At 41.0% G+C, this 12,680-nt stretch overlaps 1 protein-coding gene across 3 annotated transcripts in view; it reads right to left on the reverse strand.

Moving 5' to 3' along the window:
• Positions 1-12,680, reverse strand: part of PDZRN4 (PDZ domain containing ring finger 4) — a gene marked incomplete at its 5' end in the record, with an annotated part of 251,105 nt that overhangs the window by 211,698 nt on the left and 26,727 nt on the right. For all 3 annotated transcript variants that reach the window (XM_081022321.1, XM_081022320.1, XM_081022324.1), the window contains one exon: positions 12,098-12,190. In XM_081022321.1, coding sequence (XP_080878447.1) covers positions 12,098-12,190 — 93 coding nt within the window. The remainder of the gene's footprint in view (positions 1-12,097; positions 12,191-12,680) is intronic.

Below are 12,680 nucleotides of genomic sequence, written 5' to 3' on the forward strand. Positions count from 1 at the left end.
CATTATTTGAGGCAGCATACCCATCAACTCTTCTTCCATGTGTGGAACTTCATGCTTGTTTTCATTATTTTAAAGCTACTCTTTCCTTCAATAACCTTGCGACGTCCAACCTTATCTTTTTCAATCTTGCATGTATCCTAACACTAGGAAAGCAAGCGTGTGTGTTTTCCCCCCTGTGTGATATTTGCCGTAATGAAAAACAGTTGAGAGGTATGACTGGCAAGACTCCAGATTTATTATAATTGCATCTACAAATGTGAGGATCTACTAAAACGAAGCAGCTAGCTTCATAATAACTGGCATCTCTTCAGCTATCATAGAAAATAACAACTAACCAGCATCTTTCTTCATGGTAAACCAGTTAATATAGGCCATTTCCTGTTTCACACTTGCTGCTTAAAAAACAACAGATCTCTACTGTTCAAATCTGCAAGGTCTTTCAACATATGGACTAGAGCCAAATTCCTGTGCAGTGTAAACTACAGATGACTATATGAATGTCCCGACACAGTATATATATTTAAAGAATTACTTCCTCCTCTAGCAAACACACACTTTCCTCCTTCACTCTTGCTGCGTTTGGTTCAAATACAAATAAAAAAAATAGGATAAAGATTAATGTAAGCTACAGCTGAGCAATAATCTTTATTTAGGAAGATACCCAATGCTATAACTGTTGCTAATACAGAATGGGGAAAAGCAAAAATAAAATAGTAAAGCATGGAGCATTTAATTCCAGCACAAATCTGCAATCCAACAAAACCACTTGGACTGAACAAAAGAATGAGTTGTACATGCTTTCTATCCAAGACCTAACCTCGGATCCTAAACTCACTCAAGTAGGACACTGTACTATTGAATTGGGTCATTCTGTAACTTCTTGCCCCAGATTAGGACAATATGGAAAGGTTTTATTCAACCTTTTCACATGTTGGACTTCAGAGGTGTGGGACACCCTCACTTTTAATCCTACTTCCTTATATAATTCCAGGCTCAAGATAAATAAACAATATCTACTATTATTTCTAAAGCAGGACTCCATTGCCTGCATGACTCTTATGAAAACAACATGCCGCTTACAGAATCACAACTCTTGAAAGATTCAGGCATAGACATAGACTGACTACATAGCCCCCAGATTAACATAATCTTGAAAGATCCCGTGGTGCATGGCATAGCAACTAGAGTCCTAAAACCTTATCAATAGCTAGCTGTAGCAAGTACCCAGAAAGGCAGGGTCACTGTGATATAGTTGCTACCGGGTGGTGCTGTGGTCTAAACCACTGAGTCTCTTGGGCTTGCAGATCAGAAGGTTGGCAGTTCGAATCCCCACAACGGAGTGAGCTCCTGTTGCTCTGTCCTAGCTCCTGCCAAACTAGCAATTCGAAAGCATGCCAGTGCAAGTAGATAAATAGGCACTACTATGGCAGGAAGGTAAACAGCGTTTCCGTGCGCTCTGGTTTCCGTCACAGTGTTCCGTTGCACCAGAAGCGGTTTGGTCATGCTGGCCACATGACCCAGAAAGCTGTCTGTGGACAAACACCGGCTCCCTTGGCTTGAAAATGAGAAGAGCGCTGCAAACCCATAGTCGCCTTTGACTGGACTCTCAGTGGCTTAAAAGCTGATCCACTTGCCCCTTCAAGTCAGTGTCTGCTAGCTTTAAGAGAAATTCTTTGAAGGTGGCACACCGCTGGTTTTTAACCATGGTCCCACTAGCTCATACAGTAAGATTTGGCTCTGCCTTATGCTGGCGGGGTTGTAAGGTACAAGGAACATATTAGTGTTTGTGATCAGGGAGTAACTTATGTACACAAGTTCTCAAAGCGGGTTGTAATGGAGACTGGTATTATTGTTGGCAAACAAGTCACCTAGGATGCTAAGTTACGTATCTTATCCATCTCAATGGAGGAAATGCTGACCTTATTGTCAGAGCTGGAGTCTGATGCAGGTTAGCAAGAAAGGAAGCAAATCTCTGATGTCAGTGAAGTTAACTCTTTATTCAAGAAAACGAAATACAACTCAGCCTAATGGTCTCAGCAACCCTTCCCAGTATGACTTGCCCCTACGGAGCAGTTTGTCCACACCAGAACCAAACTCTCATCAGTAGCATGTTTCAGAGCTTGGTTAAAGTCTGACATCCCCTCTCTGCTGCTGTTTCTCTGATGCCCATTATACCCCCCCCCCCCAACTTCCAGTTTTACTCCAGTTAGGAAAATTAGTTACAAGGGGGGAGGGATGCATTAAAGATAGTTCTGATGCTTTAAACATTGAACCTGGACCCGGGCGCTATGTACAACACTGACCAGAGCAAAAAAACAAGCAAGGAAACCCAACCAACACCACCAACCCCCCCCATAAGTATCAGCTCTGTGAGACTCGTGAGATCAAGCGTACATCTTTTTTTTAAAAAGTATAACTTTACTTTCCTTGTCTAAGAAATAAAGCAGTGCCAAGTCCTCTTTGAAAATATATTACAAAGATGTGCATCTTAGCATAAGTTGAAGAGGTCAGGTTTACTGAAGCCTTTTGTTAACATGTTGGCAGCAAACTACTGCACCTGAGACATCTGAATAGAGTTTCAGTCATGTAAAAAAAGAGAGAGATGTAAATGGTACTGTATTACTGCCATTTCTTTTCAGCTACGGCACACTCTTCTTTAAATTATACTTGTTTTAACAGAACTTACTTTAAACAACGTCCTGCATTCCATAATGCGACAGCTATGTAGAACCCAGTAAATTACTTCAGACACCTAATCTTGGTTACTTTTATTTTTGAAACTGGCCTAAAAAGCCTATGTCTCAATATGCAGCATCAAAGACCTTCACTAATTTGCAAAAACAGCCAACTGGTGTGTCCTATGGTCCTCAAGTGACGCAATTCAATCTCCCACACCAGAAGCTACATTAACAAATGGAAATGCCTTCTGTTCTTGCAGCAGGATCTTTGGATTCAAGCCCACATAGCCATATCAGAATGCATTTCTGGGGAAATAAAATAAAAAAATTAGAAGGAAATTCATTATACCCAGCATTGAGAAAGTGGGTAAGATGTTTTTAATTCCTCTCTACTAGAATTCAAGGTCTCACAATGACATTGATTGGTGTTAGATTCAAGTTCCATGCCACAGGACTTCCCTTCATCTCCTGTCCCTACCCACCCCACTCCGCCCCAAATCTGTTCGAGGGTCCACTAACCCCTGGAGCAGATTCTGAGGGTGTGTGGAGGGCTGCAGGGGAGACGTTCCCTTGTGCAAGTAGAAAGAAGTCTGGTGAGCAAGCAGAACAGCAGTATTAAATACAACCCTTATTCTTCACTCAGTGAACAAATACATGAAATTCTTTGCTACAGCATGCGGTCATGGCCAGTATCTTAAGCTTTAAAAGAGATTTACACATATATTTACTAACATTTCATATATATATATATATATACACACACACATACACATATATATACATATATATGAAATGTTAGTAAAAGTTATGTTTGTATGCAGTCTGCAACCAAGTAAGCAAAATGGAAAACAGTGCTGTGTTTATCAGGAAACCACAAAGAACTTCATATTAAAAATAATTATGAGGCTTTGCAGAATGATCAACTTTATCTGTCGTGTATTAACAAGTGTCTACAACCTACAAGAATGTACCATGAAAGAGATACATGTCAGATTATGAATTGTTCAGAGTTCTCTATGTATCTTTAACTGAAGTTTAAATTGTAAACAAGCATCTAACCGCCGGCAAGGTGGCAGAAAATACATTTAAATCGGCAAAGGAATAGTGGGACTATTAGTACTAAGGATGCAAAACAAAGCATACACTGTAATTATTTTCTGCCCTGGTGCAATCCATTTTTCTTGCCCTCTAATCCCACTTTCAAAATTGGGAAAGGAGTACGGCAAGGCTGTATATTGTTTCCCTGCTTATTTAACTTATATGCAGAATTCATCATGCGAAAGGCTGGGCTGGATGAATCCCAAGCCGGAATTAAGATCGCCGGAAGAAATATCAACAACCTCAGATATGCAGATGACACAACCTTGATGGCAGAAAGTGAGGAGGAATTAAAGAACCTTTTAATGAGGGTGAAAGAGGAGAGCGCAAAATATGGTCTGAAGCTCAACATCAAAAAAACGAAGATCATGGCCACTGGTCCCATCACCTCCTGGCAAATAGAAGGGGAAGAATTGGAGGCAGTGAGAGATTTTACTTTCTTGGGCTCCATGATCACTGCAGATGGTGATAGCAGTCACGAAATTAAAAGACGCCTGCTCCTTGGGAGAAAGGCGATGGCAAACCTAGACAGCATATTAAAAAGCAGAGACATCACCTTGCCAACAAAGGTCCGTATAGTTAAAGCCATGGTTTTCCCAGTAGTAATGTATGGAAGTGAGAGCTGGACCATAAAGAAGGCTGATCGCAGAAGAACTGATGCTTTTAATTATGGTGCTGGAGGAGACTCTTGAGAGTCCCATGGACTGCAAGAAGATCAAATGCATCCATTCTTAAGGAAATTAGCCCTGGGTGCTCACTGGAAGGACAGATCATGAAGCTGAGGCTACAATACTTTGGCCACCTCATGAGAAGAGAAGACTCCCTGGAAAAGACCCTGATAACAGAGGGCACAAGGAGAAGGGGACGACAGAGGACGAGATGGTTGGACAGTGTTCTTGAAGCGACAAACATGAGTCTGACCAAGCTGCGGGAGGCAGTGGAAGACAGGGGTGCCTGGCGTGCTCTGGTCCATGGGGTCACGAAGAGTCGGACACGACTAAACGACTAAACAACAACAATCCCACTTAATGCAAAAGATTGATATGGACTTGGAATGCAATTGGTCCTTCAACAAGGTACTAATAAAATATGGAAGCTGAAGTAGCAAATTTAGCAGGTCATGTTGAGCTTATTTTTACCTTGAAGATATTCAAAGTCACAGATACCACCAATCTTACTACAGCCGATTCTGACATTGCACTGAAGTTGCTGCATATGCTGGAGCTGTGTGTGCATCAACGCACACAATTTCCTGCACCAAGTAGACTGTATTAACATAATTTACAGCATTTCTATAGATCGCCTGTAACAAAAAGTTCTCAGGGCAGTTCACAACATAAAACAAGTTAAAAATGCAGCAACAAGAGGAATGAAAGAAAACAATGCAACATCCTAAGGTCCTAAAAACTGGTAATAAGCTAATAAAGGTAAAAATAAATGTAAGAGGCCTAGGAAAATAATGCCCTGTGAAAATGTCTTTTAAACAGGAGCCACCTGGCACACCTTACTTGATGTGTATACAGGCAGCAACTGATTTGCGTGGGAATAACGTTCTGAGGCACCACGTGCTTATGTGAAATTGTCTATAATCGGAACACCCATTGCAAAAGTCTGTAAACACCCCTTTCTGCCCCCACCCCGTTCTGCCCCATTTTGTGACATTTTTTAGTCACTTCCAGGTTTGGTATGATGTGTGCATGTGTGGTGACACACATATCGGATGTGCCTAAAATGGTCTCTGCCTGTATCTGAAGATTTCAAGGTCCAGGTAAGTATATGTCCCAGGAGGCGGTTTTTCAGGTACCATCTTAAGCTATACAAAGGGCATTTATAGTTTTCACTTTATCGAAGTGCATTTCACAAAAACTTTAACATTCTTAGGGAAGAACACATTTTCACACATGCTCTCTCAGTAGCCTTTAACAAAGGCCAGTCGTGCTCTATTCATATACTCACAACACATATTCAACTATAGTTGTTAATGTATACAAACTCACAAAAACATGCACTAGAGTATAGCCTACTGTGTAGAACATATTTTACTAAACACACACACCTCTAACTCGACAAAAGAGAAAAACAATTTCATGATATCCTATTTTTCTCACAAGTATTTAGTCTTCTGTCTACGAGTCATTTTTGGCAGCTGCAAATGCCTCATTTTCTATAAAAAACTATGAAGTATTTCAGTGAAAACTAAATGTGAAGACACGTTAAGCATAGTAGTGATCATCATCAATAAGCCGTGAAATGAGGAACTTAATGTACATATTGCTTAAGTGGGATGAAGGGACAGGGAGAAAATGAGAAATTCTCTGTCCTAATTAACATTCTAACTCAAAATCCATTCTTATTTTTAAGCCACACACACAAAAAAACCTTTAAAAAATCCTATTTGAGTTCATTGCCTCTCCTTTGCTAACCTTTCAAGAAATTAACCAGAGCATACAGATGATGCCTTTCTGATCCAAACTGAGTTGTATCAGATATTGAAAATATGAAGGAAGGGAAAGATTTTAAAAATGTTCTGCAGTCAGTCAGTCTAACTATTGACCCAGAAATCTGGGATAGCTAATTAAAATTAACCTGGAGCATACAGGCACTGAGCTATGACTTTTCCTGCTGTATTGCCAGATCATTACTGTGACATGTGAATCGTAAGATGAATGCCTGCCACTGTTCAGCTGATTGAAAGAGGACTCAAAATGCCCTAGCTTTGCTCTCTGTTACAGGCAGATGAAGGAAAGGATGGTTAATCGCTTTTAATATTGCCCTTAGATGCAGAATTCAGCCTGTCTGGCACCATTCTTTGTAATTGCTGGGTCTATGCTAGTGCCTGGTCTCAGGACTTTCATTTTTCTTAAGAAATGTCAGAGCTTGTGCAGTCACTTTGGCAGATGGACGGCATCATTAACTGTGCTCTAATTATTTCATGGTAGAACAAATAATTTAACTAAAAGTAAAAATAAACCAGCACTCATTACATTTTAAGTCTGCTCAGACATTTAACCCCCATATCTCATAAAATGTAAAACCTATGTTGTTGGCATTATAAACTTCAACTGCAGAACAAAAACAGAATGCTCCTAAAACAGTGTTACATGCTTTTCTTCTGCTTTTACTGCTTGCAGAACCCTGTAGACACCAACAAAGCACAATCATTTTTATTTATTTCCTCTTTTGCTTAAAAATTTGAAATATAAATTGCAAAGGTGAATTAATTGGTCTGTTATTCAAAACAGAAAAACATGATGCCTGGGGTTAATTGGAATTCTAATCCAAAATACCTGCAGGATACCAGGTTGGAAAGACTGACCTATCCCTTTAAGCCAATGATGGGGAAACTGTGGCTCTCTGGATGTGGTTGGACTATAAGCCCCCTTGGCCACAGCATGGCTAACGATCAGGAATGATAGGAGAACAGTTAAGAAACATATTGAGGACCACAGGTTCTCTATCCCTGCCTTAAGCAAACACACACAAATTTACGGACACTCACGGAACAAAATGGAATAGGATGTGAAAGGCAACAATAACAGAGCTTTTCATAAAATTCATTCATGTAGTCTGATGATCAACCTGCCGACCTGTAGTTCTTGACATGCTATCATCCCTTATCCTTTGTACTGTAAATACAGTAAAATGTACATATTTAACATCCTTAACTGACTGTCTCACATGACTCTGTTATGACAGTGGTGGGTCTCATTAGTACTTCAAGGCAATTTTTGGAAAGTAGTGGGGCTGTGTCTATTACACTATAGAATGACCAGTGTATAATCAAAATAAGCAACATAATAATGAGCCATGCTTCACATGATCTCTTACTAGTACTCTTAAAAGCAAACATATATGGGGAGAACCATAAAAAACAAGAAGAAAACTATTTCTCATTCTCCACCCTCTTCCAGTATCTCAGAATTATGCCGATGTATAATTTGCTACGGGGGACGCGGATGGCACTGTGGTCTAAACCACAAAGCCTAGGGCTTGCTGGTCAGAAGGTCGGCGGTTCGAATCCCCATGACGGGGTGAGCTCCTGTTGTTCGGTCCCAGATCCTGCCCACCTAGCAGTTTGAAAGCACGTCAAAGTGCAAGTAGATAAATAGGTACCGCTGCAGCGGGAAGGTAAACAGTGTTTCCGTGCGCTGCTCTGGGTCGCCAGAAGTGGCTTAGTCATGCTGGCCACATGATCCGGAAACTGTCTGCGGACAAACGCCAGCTCCCTCGGCCTATAGAGCGAGATGAGCGCACAACCCCAGAGTCGTCCACGACTGGACCTAACAATCAGGGGTACCTTTACCTTTATAATTTGCTACAGCAGACTATATTTTCCCAGTTTAAAACTAACAGCATTTATGTATTTATTTATTTAGAAAAGCACAATGTGTGGCTAATTCAGACACACGATGGGCAACAAACAACTAAAGGAGGAGCACATCATCTTACAACCTAGACTAAGAATACATCCTGTCTCCTGAGCAGTGTTTGTCTCTTCATATTTGCCATATCAGCTATAGCCTAAGCCAAGGGGATTAAGCTACAGACTTTCAGAATGAAGGAATAGCAGTCACCTCTTAGCTCTTGTACAGCATGGAAATTTTTTTAATATTTTGGGGTGGCTTAACCACCAGCCAGGATTTCTTTCTTAGCTTGCAACTAGATAAAAGGTACCCATTTTAACAGCCTTCACTTGCTTGCTTGATTTTCCCACTTTCAGAGCTGCATCCAAAGAAATGCATTATTATGAAAGTTATCATATATATTTCAGGGGACGCGGGTGGCGCTGTGGGTAAAACCTCAGCGCCTAAGGCTTGCCGATCGCATGGTCGGCGGTTCGAATCCCCGCAGCGGGGTGAGCTCCCGTCGTTCGGTCCCAGCTCCTGCCCACCTAGCAGTTCGAAAGCACCCTTAAGTGCAAGTAGATAAATAGGTACCGCTTTATAGCGGGAAGGTAAACGGCGTTTCCGTGTGCTGCTCTGGTGCCGGTTCGCTGGAGCAGCTTCGTCATGCTGGCCACGTGACCCGGAAGTGCCTGCGGACAGCGCTGGCTCCCGGCCTCTTAAGTGAGATGAGCGCACAACCCTAGAGTCTGTCAAGAGTGGCCCGTACGGGCAGGGGTACCTTTACCTTTACCATATATATTTCACATTTATGCGAAGTTACGGAGAAACCAGTTGGGGGGGGGGGATCTGTAAAGAGACTACGATCAAGCCATCTAACCAGAAGATTTTAGAACTGACACTGTTGTATGTATAGCTTTTTTCATTTCATATTCAGTTTTTGCCACCTAGGGGGCAAATAAATTAACACTGAAATACATCTCCAAACATCACAGTTATAATACTGTACAGTCTACTGACAGCATCCTATGGGGGCAAAACCAAGTGCCAGGCAATTAAAAGTACAAAAGACAAGCAGATGACAAGAATTAAACTCATTAATTTCACACATAAAGCTCCAGTGAATGAAGTGTGAAAAAGCTTTTGACTTCTTGCCAATAAGAACATCAATTCCTCATTTTTCTTCTCTACAGAACTGCAGTTTCCACTCTCAGCAGGACTGGCATGGTATTTATCAGGGAGTATTTTACCAGGGAGAAAAACTTGTACTTCGAGCCCTGGGGAAAACAAATTATTTCTAGTTTAAGGCACAGTTATATTTCATAATCATCTACGGTGTGATGAAACAACTGTCTCCTTACAGAGAAAACTGTATCAGATTACAGACAGTTGGACTTTATTTTTCACATTTTAATTATCTATCCAGAAAATTCAAAAATAGTTGTCATTGTCAAACAAGGCACATTCGATGGGTAATATCTGGACATTATTCAGTATTTAATATGTTTAGTTTTAAATAAAAATAAACAGCAAAATTTATTTATTTGCAAGCAGTTTGAAAAGAAAACTAAAAGCAATAAAAAGATAGCAGAAAATTAAACGCCAAGAGAAATATCAGAAGTCCTGGGGTGAATTAACTGGCAGCAGCGTTCAATAGGGCTTACTCCCATGAATATAGGCTTGATAGGATTATACCCAACAAGTCCTGGAAATAATAGTATAAAAAGGAAGACTGCTAAATCTAAACCCAACTGCTATGCAGCAAGCAGGGCTAAAAAAAAGTCAGGGAATTGGATGGCTGGAGAGGAAGGCTATTCATGGCAAAAACTATCTAAGTTCTTTCTATCACTTCCTCGAGTTTAGAACGAGTACAGTGGTACCTCGGGCTACAGACACTTCAGGTTACAGACGCTTCAGGTTACAGACTTCACTAACCCAGAAATAGTACCTCGGGTTAAGAACTTTGCTTCAGGATGAGAATAGAAATCGCGTGGTGGCGGCATGGCAGCAGCGGGAGGCCCCATTAGCTAAAGTGTTACCTCAGGTTAAGAACAGTTTCAGGTTAAGAACGGACCTCCAGAACGAATTACAGTAAATTCTTAACCCGAGGTACCACTGTACAGTGAACCAAAGTGATGACGGAGGCCAGCATATCATGAGTTGCATGAGTTGAAATCACATTATCATTATCATCCACCCAAGTACATGCAAAATGACAAAACAGGGATGGATAGACAGCAATGCTCTTGCTAGTTTCAGTGCTTCTCTGCTGCATTAAAAATATATGCACTGACCATTCTTCCTAAGCTACTTGTCAAAAAGCTATAGAACAGTGCAGTCACTTTAGAAGGTTTTCTCAATCTGCACTGTTGTATCTACTGCATTGTTGCATCTACAGCAAGGAGGCCGGGGGGCGGGGGGCAGATTGGTTTCTTTCGAGCCTAACTGCCACACCAGTGGGGTAGAAAGGGGGCACAGCACACGGGGGGAGAGTTACTCTTCCCTAGCTGCAACACACACAAACACAAACAGCACTTGGTGATGTTTTCACACACAGAGAGATTTCAAAAATCCTCATCTTGCCACTGAAAAACTATGAAAAATGATAATGTTCAGCATATACGTCCATTCCTGAACTCCACTGCTGTATCCCAAGTCAGCAATATTCAAAGGGGAAAAACTGAACACACTTCAAGAGCTGTCAACTTAATACGAAACATATCTATCAACTACTCTTAATGTATTTATTCGCCTTTGGATGTCTTTTTTTTTTTTAAGGTATATACATGTAGCGATGCCGCAACTTAAGAATCATAAATAAATATAACATGGACACAGATTTCACAGCAGAGCTGTGTTGACTGTGTTTTAACTCACTATGTTTAAAGGTTCAAAATATGCCCTTGGTCTCCATTGTTACACCATAATGTCTAATACATTGAACAGTTTCAGCATCCAATGCTTCATGTTAACACATCACAGAAGCCCAGGATCATAATATCAAAGCAAGACCAGGACTGTGACTAAGTGAAGCCACCCAAAATGACTTGCATGAGTGAGCACTGTAGGCTGATTATGGAGGAAGCAATGCTAACCCAGTACGACAAAACACATCCCTACAAGCTTTCAAATTTTATTTTGAAACTGCCTCTGCCAATCAAAAAAGTAGTATGCAGCATATAGAAAATACTGACATAATTAAAAGCAGCAACCACAATGTGGCACTTGCAACAAGTTGCCCCATGTACAGAATCGAGCAACCCTTCACTGTTTAAAAGAATCTTCCAAACAAATATAAATCTTACCAATCAGTGTCTTGGAAATTGCCACATCCACACTTGTTAACAGTTTTAAAACACTTGCTTTAAAACACGAGCCCTATATTCCAAACAAAGTGCTTGATTAACCTGGAGGTAGACTGTATGAACTCTGTATTAATTTGTAATGTTTTGTTGGGTCTCTGGACCGTAATAAAGATTGATGATGATGATTCTTCAACATCAACTTTGTTGGACTGGTCATGTTGTGCAGAAGTCTGATTATCGTCTTCCAAAGCAATTACTCTATTCCGATCTTTAAAATGGTAAGTGCAATGCTGATGGTCAACAAAAGAGGTTCAAAGACTCTCTCAAGGCAAATTAAAAAAAAGGGTAGTATAAACACCGACAACTGGGAAACACTGGCCTGCGAGTGCTCCAATTGGAGAACAACCTTTACCAAAGGTGTCATGGGTTTTGAAGATACTCGAACTCAAGACGAAAGGGAGAAACATGCTAAGAGGAAGGCACACTTGGCAAACCCTCATCATGATCAGCTCCCACCCAGAAACCTACGTCCCCACTGTGGAAGGACATGTGGATCCAGATTTGGCCTCCACAGTCACTTACACACTCAGTTTTAAAACCGTGTTCATGGAAGACAATATTACTCGGCTATGAGTGATCACCAAAGAAGAAGAAGAAGAAGAACTACTCTTACCTCTAGGATCCTGTCATTCATTTGCATACCATCTGCTTGGTCAGCAGGCCCATTTTCCACAATTCTGGACACATAAATTCCTTCCTGATTGCCCTAGAGTTGAACATACACATTTTAAAGGCATATTTTTATAAAACATTAAAAAAACCTAAGGGGACAATTCTGTGGCAAGTTCTGACATCTTTGGTTCTCCCAGCATTAAGATCCCAATCCTACTTCAGCCAGCTCAGCTCCCAAATAGGGTGTTCTGGAGCAAGAGCAGGAAGCGGGGACTTAAGTTGGATCCTAATTCTGTTCAGCTCTGTCATGTGACATGGTAAAAAGTGTAGTGTAAATCAAACTCTTTTTTGTAGGCTTGTTTTCCCTCTGACCTGCTTGGGCCAGCTCAGCTGGCAGCCTAGATACTGAATGGGAGTTGCATCTGGTGCAACTCCACACCAGTTAATGCTAAATTCTTGACTACAGGATTGCTCCATAAATCCTGCAAATATCCAGATGAGATATACCAGTTTTTTGAAACACAACCACACAGAAGAGCTGTGAATCAAACTGACAGCCCTTGCCAACATTTTTACGTGGTTGC

The sequence above is a fragment of the Podarcis pityusensis genome (assembly GCF_964106645.2).
Source record: "Podarcis pityusensis genome assembly, chromosome: 10".
In the NCBI taxonomy this organism is placed as follows: domain Eukaryota; kingdom Metazoa; phylum Chordata; class Lepidosauria; order Squamata; family Lacertidae; genus Podarcis; species Podarcis pityusensis.